Source organism: Schistocerca piceifrons, chromosome 3 (assembly GCF_021461385.2).
Source record: "Schistocerca piceifrons isolate TAMUIC-IGC-003096 chromosome 3, iqSchPice1.1, whole genome shotgun sequence".
Classification (NCBI taxonomy): domain Eukaryota; kingdom Metazoa; phylum Arthropoda; class Insecta; order Orthoptera; family Acrididae; genus Schistocerca; species Schistocerca piceifrons.
The window spans coordinates 807,808,013-807,831,627 of record NC_060140.1 but is presented as its reverse complement, the minus strand read 5'-3'; the positions used below and the strand labels follow the sequence as shown (position 1 = coordinate 807,831,627).

The following is a 23,615-nucleotide window of genomic DNA, read 5'->3' as shown; positions in this document are numbered from 1 at the left end:
GGGCAGCCTACAATTAATATGGGAAAATCAGAAATTAATAATTATAAAAAAACGACTTTAGGTGTGTGTGAACATTATGCCACAAACGAAACCCTTCTACATGTTCGCATTTCTGAAATATACATGATATAAGTTGCAAATATAATTTTGGAACACCTTTTATGTATATAGGAGAGTGTATATGCATTCTTGGATTTGGGTTTTTAGTTGACTGAAACGAAGAAAGTACCTACAGACCGACTCTCGTTTAGCAAATTTTAACTAAGATATATTGCAATCTGTTTATCTCCAATCAATCGAATTTCCCCTGGCAAGAAAAAAGGTCTGGACAGTTGTATAAAAATCCCTCCAACATGTCTCTGAACACTCTCAAAACTAGGACCAATCCAGAGAAACACAGTGTTGCAAAATTATAACTTTTCCCTAATCTGATTAACTGAAATATACAGGGTGGAGAAAAATTGTGTCACGAAATTTTAACCCTGGGCAGCAGATGCCAGTAGGAACCAAAATTACCAGTGTTGTGCAGATCAACAATGCACCATTATTAAACTACAGAAACTTGGTGCCACATGCTCTGATTGGCCATGCGATTGCACTGTTGCCATTCATTGGTTGACGGGCAGCGCTATGGTTGTTGGTGCACACATACAAATGTCCGTCGCCCGTCACTGCCCCAATGTGATAAGCACACTTGTCATATAGGTATTGTTTTTTGTCTCCACCTCACTTCAGAGGCATTCACACGTAAGCTTTGCTTCAGAGCACACACATCACCTTCGATTTAGTCATATAGTATGCATGGCGGCACAGTATTCATTTGGAGAACGACAAGATATGGTTTTTGTTTATGGACTAGTCGACAGTAATGTGCAAGAAGCTCAATGGTTGTATGAGGAATGGTACCCAGCAGGACACCAGCCACACCCGAAAATGTTTACATCAATTCACTGGCGACGTGGTGAAACATGCTCATTAGGAGGATAGCGTGATGATGCTGGAAGACCTCGAGCACAACGGGATGCTGCATTTGAAGAGACTGTTCTCCTCGCCACTGTGTTGTTTACCGAAGAGTGCACCTTCCATCGGGATGCCTTTTATGGCACTCGAAACGTTCATTACTGGGCAAGGGGAAATTCCCATGTCACATAATTCCTCAGACACCAAGAACGATTTTCACTACCATTTGAGCAGGCGTTGTGGGTGACCATCTGATTGGCCCGGTCTGTCTACCTCTTTGAATTACCGGTGCAAATTACCTTCACTTTTTGCAAGAAACTACCCGGCCGGCTGGAAGATGTTCCCCTGGACATACGGCTACACATGTGGTTGCAGCACGATGGGGCACCTGCACATAACAGTCGTGCTGTGCACAGATATTGGAATGAACTCTTCGACGGCCGGGTAGTTGGCAGATGTGCTCGTAGGACGTGGACCCCGTGATCTCCACACCTCACGTCACCGGAATTTTTCCTGTGGGGATTCTTCAAGGTTCTAGTTCACCCACCCGAACGCGAACTACCTAGAAATGAAGAGAATTAATGGATCACATTTAACAAGCCGCCAATCACAGCCAGGCAATTCCAGGAATCTTTGAAAGATTTTGGTAAAACAGTATTCTACATTACCAAGTTAGTGTTGCGTAAGATGGTCACCATTCAAGCACCTGCTTTAAGTAAACAATGTCTTAGCTAAAAAAAAAAAAAAAAAAAAAAAAAAACCAGCTGTTGATGGGTTTGTTCCCAATACGTCTTATCATGAAACTACAATGGATGTGTCAGGACCCTGGCGGATTTGCCCCCAGGCCCCTAGACTGGAAGGCTGGCGCGCTCCCACTGAGCATGCGGGCCGACTTGGATACGTCGTGATCTCTGGCAGGCCAAGCACTCACGGTCAAACGTTGTTCAGAGCATCTGGCAACAGGGGAGTCCTACGGCCAATCGGAGCACATGGCGCCAAGTTTCCATAGTTTAAAAACTGTGCGTTGTCGACCACACAACATTTGTATTTTTGGTTCCTACTGGCATCAGCTGTCCACGGTTAAAATTTCGTGAAAGTTTTTCTCCACCCTGTATTTGTGCTCAAGGAAACATTGAGCGAGGACGCTCGCAGCTTATTGAAACGTGAGTACAAGATTACGGTATATACTGTCTGACAGCAACCGAATAAAACACAATTTTAGTGCCATATGTGTTTCGCCTTTATTTTCTGCAAGGCATCATCAGTGGCCTGGAATATGTACATATGCTTGCTATTTAGTATACATTTTGGTCACTGTTCTGATGGTTGGCATTTCCTATTAAGTGGTATGGTTATATGTCCACGCAACCTGTAAGTACAGTTCGAAACATTACTACTTAACAGGAAGTACCAACAACCAGAACTGTTTATAACTTATAGGTACAGTGACCAAAATGTAAATTAAATAGCAAACATATGTACATGTTCCAGGCCTTGCAGAAAATAAAGGCGAAATGCGCATGGCACTAAAATTGTGTTTTATTCAGTTGCTGTCAGACGGTCCGTTAGTAAAAATTACTACTATACCGTAATATCACACGCAACTGAGGAAGACAGGACTACAAAAGTTGAAGATGGGTACAAGATGTTATTATGTAATTCAACTGAATAATTTTAAGGTATTATTGAAAAGTGTGTGTGCTCGTTGTGTGCCACACTTGGGAAGGAGAGAGCCTTCTCGGTTTGATTCCGCGTCGCTTGGAATCACTTTTGCCAGCCAGCCCCTGTGTGTTTGTTTACGCGGCTTCCCTTTATCCAACACACAAACGCTTACAGCACTAAAAACATATCTACATATTAATAGTATTACGCAGACACATTTCAACACACGCAAGGTTACCTGTTGAAGTAATCTTGGGTTGCACTGTCCAGATTATTGTGTTTCGATTGTTGAAATTTATAAATGAATTTAGTTCGTTTATACTGCTTAAATGGAAACAAAGAAGCTTTAACTACCACAAAATTATGTGTATATGTTAATCAGATTACTGTACATGAATGGAAGAACTCTTACGATTGAGAAAGGTGTGACCCTCAAGATAAAATCGTGATATGCAGTATCTGGAAGGATGAAGCATATTATGAAACTTATGTTAAACGAAGAAATTCAAAGGCCATTATCGAATAACAAAAATTTTTTGGGAAAAATACTTTGCACAAGTGGCAGTAAATGTTTAAAATAAACATAATAAAAAGTCAGCAAAAAAAGTGTCGTATGGGGTTTACCTTAATGTCACCTCAGCATTTACTGAAAAAAAAATTATCGATATCGATGTTGTGTGCTAACCAGTGGGAAGAGAGAGAGATAGAAATTCAATAATTTTAAATTAAAAATAATTATTTAAATAAAAAATGTTTTAGCATAACACATTTTTAAAACGGACTAAAATGTATTAGACAGTTGCTCCAAGCCCTGTACAGATTCCTAACGCCACACAGAGTCCTGAAAATATGTGCTTGTCAGTTTTTAATAGCTATGATATTATTTGTAAAATTTAAAGCGAAAATCCTGGGACACATGCAATATGTAATTGGTGCATGAATAGTTCACCTAAGTCTCTAACAACTGTATTTCAGTTCAGATGATATGAACTGCTCTGTGGTTTTGGTCGGCCGTTGTGGCCGAGCAGTTCTAGGCGCTTCAGTCTGGAACCGCTACGGTCGCAGGTTCGAATCCTGCCTCGGGCATGGATGTGTGTGATGTTAGGTTTAAGTAGTTCTAAGTTCTAGAGGACTGATGACCTCAGATGTTAAGTCCCATAGTGCTCAGAGCCATTTGAACCATTTGATTTTCGCTCTGTGGTTTTTCTGAGAGTTATTTCTTACAATCCTTACTGTTAAATAAAGCATGTCCGCCGTTTTCAGTTTTACAAGTTTTTCCATAGCTATTAAACAAGAAAAAATGTCCAAGACTGTCGTTATGTCGCTAGGAATCTGTATTGGGCTGGGAGAGATAATTTACTACTTTTTAGCCAGTTTTAAACACCAAAAGTTTCTTTATTTAAAAAGGTATTTTCTGCTTTTTATTCTTGCTTATACAAATTTTTCAACTTATTTCAAACATTTTGAAGTAAATCAATATATTACTTCCTTCTACGTATACCTCGCAAGAAGATCGCCAATGTAAAAACGAGAGAGAATCGAGGTCACATAGAGGCTTAGCACCAATCGTTCTTACTTGCAAAACATTGGTGAGTGGAACAAGAAAACAGTGAAATAGCAGTGGTGTAGCAAGTGCTCTTCGACACACACCAGAAAAGAAAACTAGTTAATATGGCGGTATATTGATAATTTTTACTTATGGACCGTCTGACAGCAACTGAATAAAACGCAATTTTAGTGCCATAAGCGTTTCGCCTTTATTTTCTGCAAGGAATCGTCAGTGGCCTGGAATATGTACATATGTTAGCTATTTTATTTACATTTTTGTCACTGTGCCTATAGTTTATAAACAGTTCTGGTGGTTGCTATTTCCTATTAAGTAGTAATGTTTTGAACTGTACTTACAGGTTGCGTGGACAATTTCTTACATATTACGCTCTTGTTGCATTTTTGGTGGTGTTCTTCTTCTTATGAACGCCAATTTGCAGTTTTTTCCACATTCCACAGCACTATGCACTGAAGGCTTGTTTTAATGCAATGTTTTGGTTTCTGTTGCCGACTGCCAAATTTTTTGCCAAAGATCGAAACTTATGAGTGTAATTATTGAAGTATCTGTGGTCTGTTCGTGTATGCATTTGTGTGTGTGTGTGTGTGTGTGTGTGTGTGTGTGTGTGTGTGTGTGTTATTAATTTTATTTTATTTTTTTATTTATTTTTTTGTGCTGTGTGTGTGTGTGTGTGTGTGTGTGTGTGTGTGTGTGTGTGTGCGTGTTTTGGTGTGATATATTTTTTTTTATTATGCTGTGTGAGTGTGTGTGTCTGTATTTTGGTATGGTATATTTTTTTTTATATATAGTTATCATTTCCTTTATTAAGTGTAGTAGGGAGCCTGTGCTGATGTGTGTTTGTTCATTTATCACATGTTTGTTTTCTGCTATGGCTTTCTGGATGTGGAAGTTTTCTTGTGTTTGTATAAGATGTTTGTCATGGTTGCTTATTCTCATTATTTCCATTTCTTGTTCCATGTTTGTAGGATGATGGTTTTAGTGTTTTAAATGCTCTGCAAATGTGGAATGGTTTGTTTCATACTTCCAACATCTGATATGTTCTTTGTATCTTGTTTCAAAATTCCTGCATGTCATGCCTATGTATACTGCATCACAACTTTGACATTCAAGTTTATATATTCCTGATTGTTGGAATTTGTCCCTCTTGGTAGCTGGCTGGCTTAGGTGTGATTGAAGGGTTTGCCCAGGCGTATATGCTATTTTGAAGCCCTGTCTCTTTAGGATGTTTGCAACTCTGTGTGTTAGTTTATGTGTGTAGGTCATGGTGTACCATCTGGTTCTTTTCTGTGTGGTGTTGTCATTGTGTGTGTTTGTTGAGTGTGTTTGTAAGTTTTCAGCTTGTGAGTTCTTTTGTATTCTGGAAATGTTGTGTTTGTTTTTTATTTGTGTTTTATTTTTTGATTGAACCTGTGTACCACATGTGTGTCATACCCGTTGTTCCTAGCTATTTGTATGATTGTACTCATTTCTTGTTCGTAGTTTCTCTTGCTGAGTGGGATTCTGTTTAATCTATGTAACATGTGTCTTAGTGCTGCAAGTTTCTGGCTGTGGGGGTGGTTGGATGTGGAATGTATTATCGTGTCTGTGGCTGTTGGTTTTCTAAAGATGTTAAATGTATGTTTGCCATTTTCTTTTTTAATTGTAATGTCAAGAAAATTTGTTTGATTTTCTTTTTCTTTTTCAAGTGTGAATTTTATGTTCTGATGAGCTTTGTTTATTTCTGAATGGAGTTCATCTATTTTTTCACTTGGCTCATCTACCACACAAATAATGTCATCCACGTATCTGTACCAGTACCAATATATGATTTTGAAACTTTCATTTGTGGTTATCTTTTCAAATACCTGATTTTCTAGGTGACTGATGAAAATGTTTGCTAGTGTTCCTGATATTGGGGATCCCATGGGCAGTCCATCAGTTTGTAGATAATATTCTTTCTCAAACTGAAAGTAGATTTGTTCAGTTGTCAGTCTGAGCATATCTGTTATTTCTTTTATTGCGTCTGTGGTGAGGTTGCTGTGGGATGAGAGATTTTGTTCTGTTGCAACAGCTCATGCAAGAGGATGCGTTCAGTGCGAAGCTTGTTTTCAGTGATGAAGCAACATTTTTTCTAAATGGTGAAGTGAACAGACGCAATGTGCGAATCTGGGCGGTAGAGAATCCTCACTCATTCGTGCAGCAAATTCGCAATTCACCAAAAGTTAACGTGTTTTGTGCAATCTCACGGTTTAAAGTTTATGGCCCCTTTTTCTTCTGCGAAAAAAATGTTACAGGACACTTGTATCTGGACATGCTGGAGACTGACAGCGCTGATTTCATCTTTCAACAGGATGGTGCTCCACCGCACTTCCATCATGATGTTCGGCATCTAAACAGGAGATTGGAAAACCGATGGATCGGTCGTGGTGGAGATCATGATCAACAATTCATGTCATGGCCTCCACGCTCTCCCGACTTAACCCCATGCGATTTCTTTCTGTGGGGTTATGTGAAAGATTCAGTGTTTAAACCTCCTCTACCAAGAAACGTGCCAGAACTGTGAGCTCGCATCAATGATGCTTTCGAACTCATTGATGGGGACATGCTGCGCCGAGTGTGGGAGGAACTTGATTATCAGCTTGATGTCTGCTGAATCACTAAAGGGGCACATATCGAACATTTGTGAATGCCTAAAAAAACTTTTTGAGTTTTTGTATGTGTGTGCAAAGCATTGTGAAAATATCTCAAATAATAAAGTTATTGTAGAGCTGTGAAATCGCTTCAATCATTTGTAATAACCCTGTACAATAACTCAGACTGGGAGACAGAATGAAAATATTCATGTAACGGCTGCAACCGATGAGGTTTGTTTCAGCCGGTTGTCTCGCATTGAGTGTAACTTCTCAAACCCCACAAGTGAATGAAAACATTCATATAGCTGACATGGCCGCAGAAACTAGTTTCATTCGATTGTTTCAGTCGACTGAAGAGACCGACTGAACGAAAAAACAATTGACTGACCAATGGTTGTTAAAAACAGTTGGTTGTCCCACACTGCTCTCTTCTACGAGCGTACAGGCTACACTCACAAAGTGGCTCAATCTATTTTGTGAGTATGTGCTTGGTCGCCATGGGGCCTCAGTCCTTGCAGCGTTACTTCACGTTCTGTGCTGCAAATCTATCCTGCTACTATTGTTTATTCTTCTCTGACTTTCCATTGGATGGTCTTCTTGCCACTGATTATGCTTGGACTTGGTTCGTGATTTTGGACACTTGTTTTCTTCCCTTCCAGTATTCAACATCTTTTCATCCTTAACTATATGGTCCCATTGTTGGATATGACTTGCTGTTCCTTTTAGAGAAGTGTGTATCATACTGTAAAGATCGCCCAGTGCAGCATATATTCCACTTGTTGTGCCTTTCTCTCTTTGCACCCTTCCTTTCTTGCAATGGTAGTACACCCAAAACCCAACACAATAGCCACTTCATCGTGGAGGTGGTCGTCAAGCACCTCCTGAGCACATGGGATCACACAGCTGGTGCCTGAGCTGGAAACTCCCCATGCAAGGCAGTCATAGTTGGGGAATGAAGTCTCAAGGCAATGGTTTATTGGCCAGGTATGTTATTGTGGCAGTGGGGAAAACCCTCATTTGGAGAGGATGGTACAATGGTGGAAGGTTTGCTCATGAAGTGAATGAAACTTTCTTCTGCTGGTAGCTGCAAGACCCCGAGAATCACTTCAGATGGAAAATATTTTTATAGTGCAAAAAGATACCACCCCCATGACATTTTCTTCCCTGGATACACCGTGGGAAGAGGGATGAGGCAAACATCTGAGTGCAAAACACTCCAGGTAATAATTGGTATGTACTTGGACTGCTGTAAATAATTTTCCTGTAATGAAACTGTTATTTTTTGTTGAAGACAAATTTGAGGAAGTTAAGTCTCTCAGAAAAATGCTTCTTTATTAATTAAAACTTCCTCTGCTGCCCAACCTACAACTCTTCATGCTCATGATCCTCTAGGTGAGATAACTATGGCCATTGTCTCATACAAAACTTTTAACATGGTCGAAGGAATCATCTTCAACAGAGATTTTATGCTTCAAACAGATGAGGAGCTCCAAAAAAACCTCCAGCAATGATGTACACATTTTATCAGATGTGTACAAAAGGGGCCCAAGGATAATCATTCAGACGCAGGCACCTTTATCTTACCATTCAAAGGGAATGTCCTCCTGAAGAAATTTAAGATCATGGTGTGCAGGTATGATGTGAAACCGTATGTCCCACCACCTATGAGCTGCTTCAGATGATTATGCTTTGGTCATCTGTCATCCTACTGCATGGTAGACCTAAAATGCGGCAGTTGTGGACTATCGCTCCATGAAGATAGTCATTGTGAAAAGCCACCTTTGCATGTCAACTAGGTGGAACACCACTCTCCACATTCGCTAGTTTTCCCAGTTTTCAAGAAAGAACAGAAGATCCAGGAATGCAAATCTGTTGATCACCTGTCACATAATGCAGTGCAGAGAACACTTACAACCTGTTGATATGACGATCAATTATGCTTACATCATGACCATGACCCTTCCTCTTACCTCTACCTTCCCCAAACCAGATCTCCCTTCGCCCAACTCATCCATGGTTCCTGCGGTACCTTGTTTGGTGACCACTTCCCACGCCTGACTGGAGAAGCATTCTGTTTCAGCATCTCTACCGGTGTCGGAGCTCCCTTCAGGATCCCTCTCCTTGGCAACCCCTGGACCAGAGGCCCAACACCAAACATTGGCCGAAGGGGAGACAGTCTGCAGGGTATCAGGGCTATCGGCTCTTTATTTGTCCCTAAACGCAATGCAGATAGCCCCTTGAATGAACCTTGCCCACCAAAAGTTACAAACTAAAAGAAGAAGAAGAAGAATTGAGACAAGGCTCCTCCAGTGCCCCCAAAGGCGCCAGATCGCTCAAAGCACTCGTATTCTGAGCCAATGTTTGTGGATGTGATTCCATCCCCACTGGTGACAGGCAGTGATCCTGCAGCATGACTGATTCTCCTGGCCCCCTTCACACCTAAACTTGCCACCACTCACATGATCATTTTGTGAGATTGCACTGGGCACTACAGTCACCTACTGGAATTATGATAGCTTATTTCCTTGCATTCTGCAGTTTACATTGCTCTCTAAGAACTCCACTTCCCTGATGACCATTCTCCTATTCTTTGTGGTTATTGTGCATTATTTTGGAACAGTGCTGGTCATGCTCAGCACCTGTAGGGATCAGTACTTTGGTTTGTAGAGATGCCGTCAGTGAATGGAATCACCTTCATACCACATTGGAGGCAATAGTGGGTGGGTGCCAATGACCTCAATAATTACCATTTGCAATGTTTACCTACATCCAGGCAGGCTACTTACTTATTTTGAATTGACCACGTTAATCCAACAACTTCCCCCATTTTCTCCCACTTGGTGGGAGTATGACTTCAGCTGCTAATGGCCTTCTAATTGACCACCTTCTCACAGACCATGATCTGTGCCTCCTCAATGACAGTTCTCCTACCTACTTCAGTGCTGTCCATGTCACCTTTTGAGTTATCAATCTAACGATCTCTTCCCCTAATCTTGTGACATTGTTACATTGGTCACTATATGACAGTGACCACTTTCCAGCGATACTGTCATTTCCTTGCCACCACCAGACAGACCGACTGACCTGTAGGGCACTTCACAGGGCCTACTGCTGTTAATCTACTTCCTCTGACGGATTGTACTGATCAGGTTGTGCGAGGCTTCCCAGATGCTATCATCCATGTCACTGGAACTGCTAATCCCCTTTCTTCAGGTACCCCCCTCCACAGCCTCAACTGATGTCGTGGTGGATCAAAGGGACAATTCAAACTACATCCTTCACAGACCAGCCATAACTTGTAAGAAACTTTGTGGTAAGGCTCGCCATCTAATCAGACGCAGTAAGGAGGAACGCTGGGAGCACTCTGTATCCACCCTGGAGACAAATGCCTCCTCATCTCAGGTGTGGGCCAAGCTCCATGGCCGTATAGGCCGCCGATGATCAACAGCTGTCTCAGGTTTTGTACTACAGGGTGGTCTTTGTACCATTTCATCGTTCCTTGCAGAATACCTTGCAACCCATTTTTCAACAGCATCAATGTCCTCTTCCTATCTAGCTGTCTTTCTGCTACAGTAGTGCCAAGCTGAAGACATCTCCTTATGTTTCACTCCCTACCAAGCTGACACCTATAATGAACCCCTCAATAACTGGGAACTACTTCACACTCTTGTCACATCCCACAACATAGCCCCAGCCCATGATTCAATTCACAGACAGATGATCCCCAATGCAATATGTTCAATTCTGTGTGTGATTCCAGAGATCCTGAGTTCAAGTGGAATACGTGAAGTGGATGCCTTGAAGTATGGTGGGTTTCCTGCCCTTTTTGGTTCAGAAGCAACATATGATTAAGCAAAATATGCCCTCGCCGCCATCCTTCAGGCTGAAAAGTGGAATATTTTCATTCATGAGGTAGTAGATGACATGGGCATTGACCAATGCTACTACATCAATTGAGCTTGTGAACATTGTAAAGTACCATTTCTTACTTCGAATTCTCTCACAGTACTTCTGCACATTCCAGTATAATTTGTCAACATCTCCCATATGCTTGTATTCTGTATCATTCTTGGCTTGATTCTCAGCTTTGCTGTATCTCTTTACTTGCCATACTACTGGATGCACTGCCTCATGGTCTGACAAAATTTTTATGCATTTGTTATCTTTACAAGTTACTGCCATTATCTTTGTGCCCTTGTCAAATCAATAGACATACGTTCCTGTATGTTTCCTTTTCATGCTGTTCTCACTTTCTATGGGACAGTTACTTATTCGATTCAGTAGCGCAGTTCCAATTGCCCTTACTCTCGTTTCTGAGAACTTTTTCATCAAACAGAAAGTTCAGGAGATTGCAGAACAAAAACCATATTCAGTACAGCTGCTCCATCACTTGAATCCATCGATTTTCCTCCACAGACTGACATATGATAACAAATGGCTCTGAGCACTATGGGACTTAACATCTCAGGTCATCAGTCCCCTAGAACTTAGAACTACTTAAACCTAACTAACCTAAGGACATCACACACATCCATGCCCGAGGCAGGATTCGAACCTGCGACCGTAGTGGTCGCGTGGTTCCAGACTGAAGCGCCTAGAACCGCTCTACCACCAGCACATATGATAACAGTAACTGCTTTGGGATCAGCATGTGGCCCACTGTTTGAATCTGAATCTCACCAGTTTCCCATTGTAAAGTAATGGAATGGGATGACACATGACGAAGAGCGCAATACAGACAATACTGTAGCAACCAATACTAACTCCTGATGTATAAGTGAACTTACATAACTTAAGGAGCACACATTATAACATTATTAGTTGACCAAATTAATGAAACTGTTGTACCTGGACCTCAATAATAATGAAATATAGTAAAATCATGATTAAATGTAGTCCCTATTCGAAAATACGTGTAACAAATGTAAATAGACGTTAAAAATTGTATTTACAAAATTTGTACACAGATATCTGATTGTAACAATGGCTCAGATATGTGTCAACATACAGGATTCATGTTAGTACCAAAATCGACTCTGTATTTAAAAAAGTTATGAACATTTATAAATCAAACATTGTTGTGGAAAGGTACTTCATGTATTTTGGGATTGATAACTGTATCATTTCACCAAGTTCATTATTCTGAAAACATTGTAATAAATTGTGAATCCAACTTCTGTAACTTGTTTTGGAAAACCATTCAACTTTTAATTGTTAACTTCAGAATTACTGATTTAAACAAGGACTGAACTTGTATTTCCATTATTGTAAGGTATAGAATGGCAGGAGCCCTGGCATGGCTATTTATTGTTTCAGATTCTATAGAGTCAATGTTATGTCATGACATTACAGAGTGCCTAAGACTGTTACAGATGGAGACAACTGTAGTGAAGAAATTTGCAACTCATTTTATGATCTTCAAGAAACTGCAAGTTAAGTATCTATTCTTGAAAGAACCAGAGGTTGTACAGAGTTTCAGGGAGAGCATAAGGGAACAATTGACAGGAATGAGGGAAAGAAATACAGTAGAAGAAGAATGAGTAGCTTTGAGGAATGAAATAGTGAAGGCAGCAGAGGATCAAGTAGGTAAAAAGACGAAGGCTAGTAGAAATCCTTGGGTAACAGAAGAGATACTGAATTTAATTGATGAAAGGAGAAAATACAAAAATGCAGTAAGTGAAGCAGGCAAAAAGGAATACAAACGTCTCAAAAATGAGATCGACAGGAACTGCAAAATGGCTAAGCAGGGATGGCTAGAGGACAAATGTAAGGAGGTAGAGGCTTATCTCATGAGGGGTAAGATAGATACTGCCTACAGGAAAATTAAAGAGACCTTTGGAGAAAAGAGAACAACTTGCATGAATATCAAGAGCTCAGATGGAAACCCAGTTCTAAGCAAAGAAGGGAAAGCAGAAAGGTGGAAGGAGTATATAGAGGGTCTATACAAGGGCGATGTACTTGAGGACAATATTATGGAAATGTAAGAGGAGGTAGATGAAGATGAAATGGGAGATACGATACTGCGTGAAGAGATTGACAGAGCACTGAAAGACCTATAGTTTAATAAGCCACAGCTGCAAAATACTAACGCAAATTCTTTACAGACGAATGGAAAAACTGGTAGAAGCCAACCTCGGGGAAGATCAGTTTGGATTCCGTAGAAATGTTGGAACACGTGAGGCAATACTGACCCTACGACTTATCTTAGAAGAAAGATTAAGGAAAGGCAAACCTATGTTTCTAGCATTTGTAGACTTAGAGAAAGCTTTTGACAATGTTGGCTGGAATACTCTCTTTCAAATTCTAAAGGTGGCAGGGGTAAAATACAGGGAGCGAAAGGCTATTTACAATTTGTACAGAAACCAGATGGCAGTTATAGGAGTCGAGGGGCACGAAAAGGAAGCAGTGGTTGGGAAGGGAGTGAGACAGGGTTGTAGCCTCTCCCCGATGTTATTCAATCTGTATATTGAGCAAGCAGTAAAGGAAATGAAAGAAAAATTCGGAGTAGGCATTAAAATCCATGGAGAAGAAATAAAAACTTTGAGGTTCGCCGATGACATTGTAATTCGGTCAGAGACAGCAAAGGACTTGGAAGAGCAGTTGAACGGAATGGACAGTGTCTTGAAAGGAGGGTATAAGAAGAACATCAAATCAAAACGAGGATAATGGAATGTAGTCGAATTAAGTCAGGTGATGCTGAGGGAATTAGATTAGGAAATGAGACACTTAAAGTAGTAAAGGAGTTTTGCTATTTGGGGAGCAAAATAACTGATGATGGTCGAAGTAGAGAGGATATAAAATGTGAACTGGCAATGGCAAGGAAAGCGTTTCTGAAGAAGAGAAATTTGTTAACATCGATATTGATTTAAGTGTCAGGAAGTCGTTTCTGAAAGTATTTGTATGGAGTGTAGCCATGTATGGAAGTGAAACATGGACGATAAATAGTTTAGAGGAGAAGAGAATAGAAGCTTTCGAAATGTGGTGCTACAGAAGAATGCTGAAGATTAGATGGGTAGATCACATAACTAATGATGAGTTATTGAATCGAATTGGGGAGAAGAGGAGTTTGTGGCACAACTTGACTAGAAGACATGTTCTGAGGCATCAAGGGATCACAAATTTAGCGTTGGAGGGCAGCATGGAGGGTAAAAACCGTAGAGGGAGACCAAGAGATGAATACACTAAGCAGATTCAGAAGGATGTAGGCTGCTGTAGGTATTGGGAGATGAAGAAGCTTGGACAGAATAGAGTAGCATGGAGAGCTGCATCATATCAGTCTCAGGACTGAAGACCACAACAACAACAACTTTTTAATTTAGTGGATTGCGCTGGGATTCGTTGAAAACCATCACACATAATGAAATTAATTAAATGGAGTGCAAATTGTAAATATGGATGGCACTGATAATAGTAAGGACTAATAACTACTTGGAACTTCTACAGTGCTTATTACAAACAAAGATAAATACTTTCAGTTTTTTCTGTTTTGTGCAATGAAGGCAGGTAGTGTATTTGGTCATATGAACTGTGAATGAATATTTTTGGTGTGTTACGCAAAATTATTCATTGTGAAAGGAAAGAAAGAGGAGGCTAAATATTTTCATGTCATTATTACAACACTTGGGCAGTAAAATCGAAACAACGAATGATTCACTTCTATAACAGAAGGGAAAAACTAAGCTTTCATATAGAGCCAGTGAACACCAGCCTAAATGAAAAAGGAAAGCTGCATTATAGGAAAGTTACTTATAATAGGCTTTCCCTAGAAATTAAACCAATAAATAACTTGATAAAGTTCAAGTGAATTACTATGGCATAATTGACTCATCACTGCTTTTCTACAGCCTGCATACATTCCTTCAGGAAGTACACTAAATAACTGTGTCAGTACCTTAATGATGGGTTATATAAATGTTACTAGCTCTTAAGCACCATATGATCAACTATTTATATGTTACTGTAATGCAAATATCAGTCTGCCTATACTGTATATCTGCTTTTATAATATTCTCTTTCTAACTGTACAGTATATACTCTTGTACATTATAACTTAATGCCCATTTAATGTAACAATATTGTAATTGATGTACATTTAAATCATGTAATATATGTTGTTATACTCTGACTTCTTCTACATCAGAATGTAGCATTTGTGTTCTACATCATTACCTGGGCCAATAAAGATCGGATGTGATGTGATCTAATCTAATGTGAAGTCAATGGAATGACAAGTGATCTAAGTAATATAGTTTATGTAGTAAAATTGAGACACCAAAAAATAGTTTGGCTGGTAAAATTGATATTATGAATACCGGAATAAAAAATGTGGGAAAAGAGATTTTAGACCTCACTAAGTCAATCGCAGAACTAAGAAAGGACCCTTACAGCAGAGCCAGAACACAAACGAAATGATGCACAGTTAGGTCCTGCAGAAAACAATATTGTAGAAGTAGAATTAGGTCAGGTAAATAATATTGAAATTCTTGCACTGTAGAAAACGTAGTTTTGTCCAAAGAAACCAACAGTGTGACTAGGTTGGCAGTAGTGGATTTTTGTAAGCAAACTGGTATCAGGGTTGCCACAGTTTCTGGAAACCAGGGAAACAGGAAGTATCAGGGAATTTCAAACACATTAGGGGAATATCAGGGAAATTTGAAAAAAAAAAACACAGGAAGAATCTTGTTTTTGTCTCAGTAGATAAAATGGTTTGTTTACTGAGGTGTCACCCTTCGTCACTGGCTGGATGCAGCTGAGCACATGAGCCGCTTCGCTGCTCTCTCATTACTACTGCTTTTCCCCTTCCTACCACTCCCCTCAGCATGCAGTCACTAGCCTGGCAGCTGCTGACAGGAGGCATGAGTAGTGGTTTGTTTGGATCTGATTCCCAGAGACTGTAGACGCGGCGGCCGTAGACAGTGGTCATATTTGCTTGAGTTGTATCTGAATGATTGTGTGAATGTGTGTGTGTGTTCTGGTTTTCTGACAAAAGCTATGGCTGAAGGTTTAGCTGTGAGAGGATAATTGCCTTTTCCACCTGCCTGTCTGTGGCTCAGCAAGCATTTTTTCTGTGGGGTGATACCTATCCGCCTTATTATTGATTCTCAGAGAATTTGAACAAGTTGTCTTTTGTGTGGATTGATTACCACAGTCTCATTTCATCGATATGCTGTCTGTGGCTCGTGAATAGCTGGCCACAAGAGTGGGTTTCTGCAATGTTCCAAAACTGCAGGCGTTTCTGCAGGTATCTGTAATGGATCAGGCCTGCCAATCTGAAGCCATTCGGTTCCCACTAATGTGCAGGCCCTGCCCGTCGGATCCAGTCTCACCAATTTGTGTATGACGTAATGTAGCGGATTTTCATGGTTTATCCATGGACCCAGGACTGCAGTGCTCCTCAGCAGGCCAGAGGCCATGGGCGATGGATTTCATGAATTACGACTGTATCACCGTTATTACATTGTGCAGTGTGGCGTTTTAGAGATTTTGATCTGATCTAGTACATTCTGGCAATTCGAAAGGAGTTAGTATGTTAGAAAGTATGGATGATAAGAAGAAGAAAATTGCGTCAGTTGCTGACAGTTTGTACACTATGTACTCACATATTTCTCGAAAGAAAAATCACACAATACCTGTAAAATAATAGGTATAACCCAGTGGGTAACAACCGACAATAACGAACATAGTAGGACCAACATTTTACTGGCGGTCACCTACAGTGTTGGTTTATACAGTTCTTCCCTGTTTTATACACTTCTTTCAAGAGGCCTACTTTTTTCTGGGGTTATTTCTGAAATCAGTAAAAGTATTTTAAACCTGTCTTGCAAATCCAAGGAAAAGGGTATTTTTTTCACCAAATGGGTTTCGTTTTATTGAAATAAAATAACATTCGTGGTCTTAATGAGACACATGTGGGGTGGCTGGTGGAATTTATATGTTGTTGTTTAAATGTTTTATGTAATGTCTTTCCCGGCCGATTAGCAACATACGAGGGCAGTTCAATAAGTAATGCAACACATTTTTTTTCTCGGCCAATTTTGGTTGAAAAAACCGGAAATTTCTTGTGGAATATTTTCAAACATTCCCGCTTCGTCTCGTATAGTTTCATTGACTTCCGACAGGTGGCAGCGCTGTACGGAGCTGTTAAAATGGCGTCTGTAACGGATGTGCGTTGCAAACAACGGGCAGTGATCGAGTTTCTTTTGGCGGAAAACCAGGGCATCTCAGATATTCATAGGCGCTTGCAGAATGTCTACGGTGATCTGGCAGTGGACAAAAGCACGGTGAGTCATTGGGCAAAGCGTGTGTCATCATCGCCGCAAGGTCAAGCAAGACTGTCTGAACTCCCGCGTGCGGGCCGGCCGTGCACAGCTGTGACTCCTGCAATGGCGGAGCGTGCGAACACACTCGTTCGAGATGATCGACGGATCATCATCAAACAACTCAGTGCTCAATTTGACATCTCTGTTGGTAGTGCTGTCACAATTGTTCACCCGTTGGGATATTCAAAGGTTTGTTCCCGCTGGGTCCCTCATTGTCTAACCGAACACCATAAAGAGCAAAGGAGAACCATCTGTGCGGAATTGCTTGCTCGTCATGTGGCTGAGGGTAACAATTTCTTGTCAAAGATTGTTACAGGCGATGAAACATGGGTTCATCACTTCGAACCTGAAACAAAACGGCAATCAATGGAGTGGCGCCACACCCACTCCCCTACCAAGAAAAAGTTTAAAGCCATACCCTCAGCCGGTGAAGTCATGGTTACAGTCTTCTGGGACGCTGAAGGGGTTATTCTGTTCGATGTCCTTCCCCATGGTCAAACGATCAACTCTGAAGTGTATTGTGCTACTCTTCAGAAATTGAAGAAACGACTTCAGCGTGTTCGTAGGCACAAAAATCTGAACGAACTTCTCCTTCTTCATGACAACGCAAGACCTCACACAAGTCTTCGCACCCGAGAGGAGCTCACAAAACTTCAGTGGACTGTTCTTCCTCATGCACCCTACAGCCCCGATCTCGCACCGTCGGATTTCCATATGTTTGGCCCAATGAAGGACGCAATCCGTGGGACGCACTACGCGGATGATTAAGAAGTTATTGATGCAGTACGACGTTGGCTCCGACATCGACCAGTGGAATGGTACCGTGCAGGCATACAGGCCCTCATTTCAAGGTGGCGTAAGGCCGTAGCATTGACTGGAGATTACGTTGAAAAATAGTGTTGTGTAGCTAAAAGATTGGGGAATAACCTGGTGTATTTCAATGCTGAATAAAACAACCCCTGTTTCAGAAAAAAAATGTGTTGCATTACTTATTGAACTGCCTTCGTATGTGGGGTGGCGGTTGGAATTAATTGTTATATAAATGTTCCTGTTATTTATGCTGTCTTTTGCCGTTCTCAACACTGGCTCTCTAACTACAATATTGGCAACCAGAAAGTGATTAGCAAAACGTGAAGCCTGTAATTAGAATTCCTAGTGCCCACTTCATCTGAGAAATACACTTATAGCTACAGCTTATAGTTCTGAGGAATTAGGAGATTGTGTGGGATTCATAATCAAAAACGATTCTGTCTAAAATGTTCACTATATTCTGAAAGTCACAGACAAAAAAAAAAAAAAAAAAAAAAAAAAAAAGAATCCACACAATCCAACTACCAGAGCAGTTCAGAGTGTAATGCGCTGATGCAACTATAACTGTTCAAATTAAATGTTTAAGTGAATGCTCACCATAATTTGATGATAATGTTCATCAAATGCCACGCTAAATAATGGTAGAATGTTTGTCCCGCGGCGGCACATGAAAATACGACATACGCAAACTGAAGATAGATCATTAAAGTCGTCCCAGAATTAACACTTCAACCGAAAACAATTTCATGGTTACGCGTATCGGATGGCGAAAGGAACGCCTGACCAAAATTGCTCTACCGACTAGCCGCTGGGCTAGTAATGCACCACTTTAAGTTATTGAATAAATCATCGCTTCCTTTGCTGATGGCCGATGAAGCACACAGTTTAAATGTGCATTCAGCACACAGGTAAGTAATCATAATAAAAGTCTGACGTGGCTAAGTCAAATATTTTGGGCGAGAGAATTAATTTCATTACCGTACACTACACGCAGTAGACGAGCTCTGAACTTGCCCTTTGGAGATACGCTATCGCTATAGTTTTATAGTTGTTCTGTTGAAACTTCTCACATCTTTATGATTATAGCGGACCTCCCTTCTACTTAAGTTTAAACATTCTAGCCTTCTTTATTCGCCTACTTAATCTATCTTGCTTCCTTAATTTCTAAGACAAAATCCAGAAAATTATGAATTTCAACTAGAATTTTAATTTGTGAGATCCAGAATACTGTTTCTACTAAATTATTATGAAAAATGAATTTAAATATAATTTTTTAAGTTTCTAGCTCTTTTCTGTTGCGCCAATGATTTTTACAGAAAAACGTCCAAATTTCGAGAAAGGTTAAAGTTATTGAACTGACATTCAACACATATTGATTTAGTATTACTCCTGATATGCTAGAAACGTTTGAGGTTATTTAGTTGATTTTTAAAGTATTGCGCAACATTTATGACGTCAGAGCTAGGCTGGCACACAATGGAAAGACTGATGTGAATTTTATACAGCGTGAGTAGGTTGCTTCCCTACACACATATACCATTTCGCTTTTTTTCTCCATCTAAAAACAGTTCGTTGCAAACGATGTTGATATAAGTACTTCATTTTTACTCACATCAGGAAACGCCATCTGGTTGCAAGTTTTTTTTTAGATATTTCCTAGTTTGCACTATTGTTTCTAGTACTGTAACTCAAGAGAGATTGTCAGCTTACGTCTTAACTTACCCTTCAGATCTCAAAATTTGCCAAGGAAAAATCCTAAAACTTGTCAGGAAATCAGGGAAATATCAGGGAATTTCCCTTGGGGAAACTTTTGAATACCCTGATTATACATGTCATGGACAAGAATGAAAGCTGTACCGATACCAATGTTCTATCCAAATGTTACACAAATATTAATAAAAATAGAAGCAAAAGCACTGAAACAAAGTTAAAATATCTCAACATGAAAGTAAAAAGAAAATTTCTTAGTAAAATTTAAGAAGTGGTGAATATGCATATAAAGCAGTTTTTGACAGAAGATACTGTGGAACTTATCGGGTTAACTCATATTACAAAATGTAATATTATTTCAGATGTAAGCAGCAGCAAAGATGTTTATTTGTTTAAGAGAGTGACAAAACTATTAATGCTGCTAAAGGAATACAGAAACATTGTAGGTTTGCGAAAAGCAAAAATGAATGCAAATCACACAATGTAAGTAATTATGAATAATTATTTATACACAGACAATGTACACACAAGAGGCAGACTATGGCCAGCATGCTTGTGACTCGGATCCTGTACGAAGTATGTGACGACAATGTAAGTGCTCTTGATTTGGCCTAATATGATAATGTTCACACACAGGCTCATTATGTACATCCGAGAGAATCCTCCAGAAACATGTGGATGACCATAAAGCGGGACCCACCCTAAAATGGGACACACACAGTCTGGTAGTGGTCTGTGGCGCCTATGTCAGTCCGCCAGACTGCGGAATTAGAATATTTGAGGGACTGTCTGAAGAGTAGCAGTATTGATCAGATAGACTCATGATTGCAGGTTCACAAGCAGCTGGTTTGTAGATCTGCGTAGGCTGCATACAGCAATAACAGGCCATGACTTAGAGCAATCCTGTTCAGTAGTGCCAGGTAAAGACTTCCATTCAACTTTAGTTATTTGGAGTTTCACTTAGTTCCCAGTTTCCTTGAGGGTTACTCCAACTTCTGTGCCTATGAAACCCCAGAGCGGAGTCCCACAAACTGCCCACATGAAAATTGCTCGTCGATTGCACTGATCGAAGTAAGCCCTTGTCCGTCAATAGTGTCCCCTTTATTCTCTCTTGGGACATATCAAGGGTGGCGAACACTTTTTGGTGTCATGTGAAGGGTGGGGCGGGTTGTTCGAGTGATTGAATAGCTGGATCAAGATGAATGCCAAAACGAATCATGGCAATTAAATAGTTGTAAAGAAACTCAGCAGCTTTGTTAAAACGCCGACCAGAAATGTGTTGAGGGAATGATTTCGGGTGAAACGGCAGCCACCACTGCCTCTGTGCAGCTGTGAGCGAGGGGCTCACCTGACCAGAAGGGCAACCATCAACACCACCACTGAAACTGTGCAAGCAGAAAGAGAGGCTCACCTGACCAGAAAGGCGGCCTCAATGACACCACTGCTACTATGCAAGCTGAACAAGAAGCTCACCTGACCACAAGGGCAGCTCTCAATGCCGCCACTGCCACTGTGCAAACTGAGTGAGAGGCTCACCAGGCGAGAGGGGCAACCATCAATGCCACTACTACCACTGTGCAAGATGAGCGAGAGGCTCACTTGACAAGAAGGACAGCCATCAATGCCACCACTGCCAATGTGCAAGTTGTGCAAGAGGCTCATCTGTCCTGAAGGGCGTCCATCAATGCCATCACTACCACTATGCAAGCTGAGCCAGAGGGTCATCTGACCAGAAGGGCAGCCATAATCACTGCCAATGCCACTGAGCAAGCTGAATGAGAGGCTCAACTGACCAGAGGGCAGCCATCAATGCCACCACTGCCACTGTAAAGCTGAATGTGAGGCTCATGTGACCAGAAGGGCAGCCATCAATGCCGCCACTGAAACTGTGCAAGCAGAAAGAGACGCTCACCTGACCAGAAGGGCGGACATCAATTACACCATTGCTACTACGCAAGCTGAACAAGAAGCTCACCTGACCACAAGCACTACCATCAACGCCGTCACTGCCACTGTGCAAGCTGAATGAGAGGCTCATCTGACCGGAAGAGCAGCCATAATCGCTGCCACTGCCACTGAGTAAGCTGAATGAGAGGCTCAACTGACCAGAGGTCAGCTATCAATGCCACCACTGCCGCTGTAAAGCTGAATGAGAGGCTCACCTGACCAGAAGGACAGCCATCAATGCTGCCACTGTCACTATGGAAGCTGAGTGAGAGTCTTACCTGAACAGAAGGGCAGACATCAATGCCGTGACTGCCACTGTGCAAGCTGAGCAAGATGCTCTTATGATCAGAGGGGCAGCCATCGATGCTGCCACTGCCACTGTGCAAGCTGAGTGAGAGGCTCATCAGGCGAGACGGGCAACCATCAATGCCACTACTGCCACTGTGCAAGATGAGTGAGAGGCTCACCTGACCAGTAGGGCAGCCATCAATGGCGCCACTGCCACTGTGTAAGCTGAGCGAGAGGCTCACCTGACCTGAAGGGCAGCCATCAATGCCGCCACTGCCACTATGGAAGCTGAGTGAGAGGCTCACCTGAACAGAAGGGCAGCCATCAATGCCGCCACCGCCACTGTGCAAGCTGAGTGAGAGGCTCATGTGACCATAGGGGCAGCCATCAATGCCACCGTTGCCACTATGGAAGCTGAGTGAGACGCTCATCTGACAAGGAGGGCAGCTCTCAATGCCGCCACTGCCACTATGGAAGCTGAGCGAGTGGCTCTCCTGACCAGAAGGGCAGCCATCAATGCAGTCACTGCCACTGTGCAAGGTGAGTGAGAGAGGAGGCAGCCACCACCACTGCCGCTGAGTGTCTGTCTGAGAGAAGCTGACATGACCAGGGAGCCTCAGAGCTGCAACCAAAACCGCTATCGCTAATGTGCAGACTACGAGCGAGATGCCCTCGCTTAGGCAGAGGGTAACAGACAGTGACACTGCCATCACTGTCGACGCTGCTACAGCCGCACCTGCGAGCAATATGTTCACCTGACCCGAAAGGAGACTGCAGGAAAGCAATGCACCAGACAACAAGATGAAAGCAGTAACGGAAGGTTAGTGATCATAAGTCAACCTGCTGAGTTCAATAGTCTCAGTTCAGGTAGTAGGGACAAAGTAGTCCTTAGTTATAATCATCAACTAAATTAGTGCCATAAATATCAAATGCGGACAGTGAACAATTGTCCGAATTTATAAACAAATGCGACAATACTTTTGAACTAGTAGACACTAGCTCTAAGAAAAAGTATTTTTAAAATTTGTAGTAGGGTAGATCAAGGGTCAGCTCCTAGCAAAATATTAGTCCACAATCATACGGAATCGTAGTTCACAGTGCATGATCTTCTTAAGGAGAACTACGAAGTAAACGAAGTTGGACTATTATGCTTGCAAATTATTTGGCAGTAGGCAAGCATGGGATGAGAGTATGGCTCAATGGGGTGTGCAAATATATACACTCCAATTCCATTTCTGGGAAGCAATGAAAAGATTAATGAACGAGAGAGATGTCTCAGGAAGTAACACATTGATTGGTATATTTGGGCAGACACTTTTCATTCGAGGGCTGTATGAGGACCAAATAAAGATGATTGTTAGAGCTCAAGGGGAACGCCTAATAGTGTTTGAAGCTATTGATTTATTGTCAGTTGAATAGAGTGCCATAGTTACAGATTGGGAAAAATTTAAGAGATCCAGAAATTCAAGACAAGGCCGTGGATCTGGTGAAGCATGCTTTAACTGTGGTCAGGAAGGTTACTTGGCTCGAGAGTGTAAACGAAAGTACCAAGTCCAAGAAATGAAGCAGTCTCAGAACAAGTTATCTTTGGAAGAGACAAATTGTCGTCACTTCAAAGGAAACAGTTCCACGTCACAATGTGCGCCTCCAGTGAGGTTCAGTCAGTGCAGCCTGATGGGACATACTCCCCCATGCACCCAAGCAAGACCAGGTACATGTTTTACATGCCATCGCTCGAGG

At 41.4% G+C, this 23,615-nt stretch overlaps 1 protein-coding gene across 1 annotated transcript; it reads right to left on the bottom strand.

Moving 5' to 3' along the window:
- Positions 1–21,047: 21,047 nt before the first annotated feature.
- On the bottom strand, positions 21,048–22,585 carry LOC124789076 (aggrecan core protein-like). The gene is made up of 3 exons (XM_047256367.1): positions 21,866–22,585; positions 21,553–21,756; positions 21,048–21,365 (listed from the first exon to the last, which is right to left on the bottom strand). The coding sequence occupies exons 1-3, from the start codon at positions 22,583–22,585 to the stop codon at positions 21,048–21,050; spliced, it is 1,242 nt and encodes a 413-aa protein (XP_047112323.1).
- Positions 22,586–23,615: the final 1,030 nt, after the last annotated feature.

Excerpts from the sequence above, each read along its gene's own strand:
- LOC124789076 (XM_047256367.1), bottom strand. The coding sequence starts at position 22,585 with ATGGCAGTGTCACTGTCTGTTACCCTCTGCCTAAGCGAGGGCATCTCG. Across the intron at positions 21,757-21,865 it reads ATGTCTGCCCTTCTGTTCAG|CTGACCTCTGGTCAGTTGAG; the intron begins GTAAGACTCTCA and ends TGGCATTGATAG. Across the intron at positions 21,366-21,552 it reads ATGTCCGCCCTTCTGGTCAG|ATGACCCTCTGGCTCAGCTT; the intron begins GTGAGCGTCTCT and ends CCTTCTGGTCAG.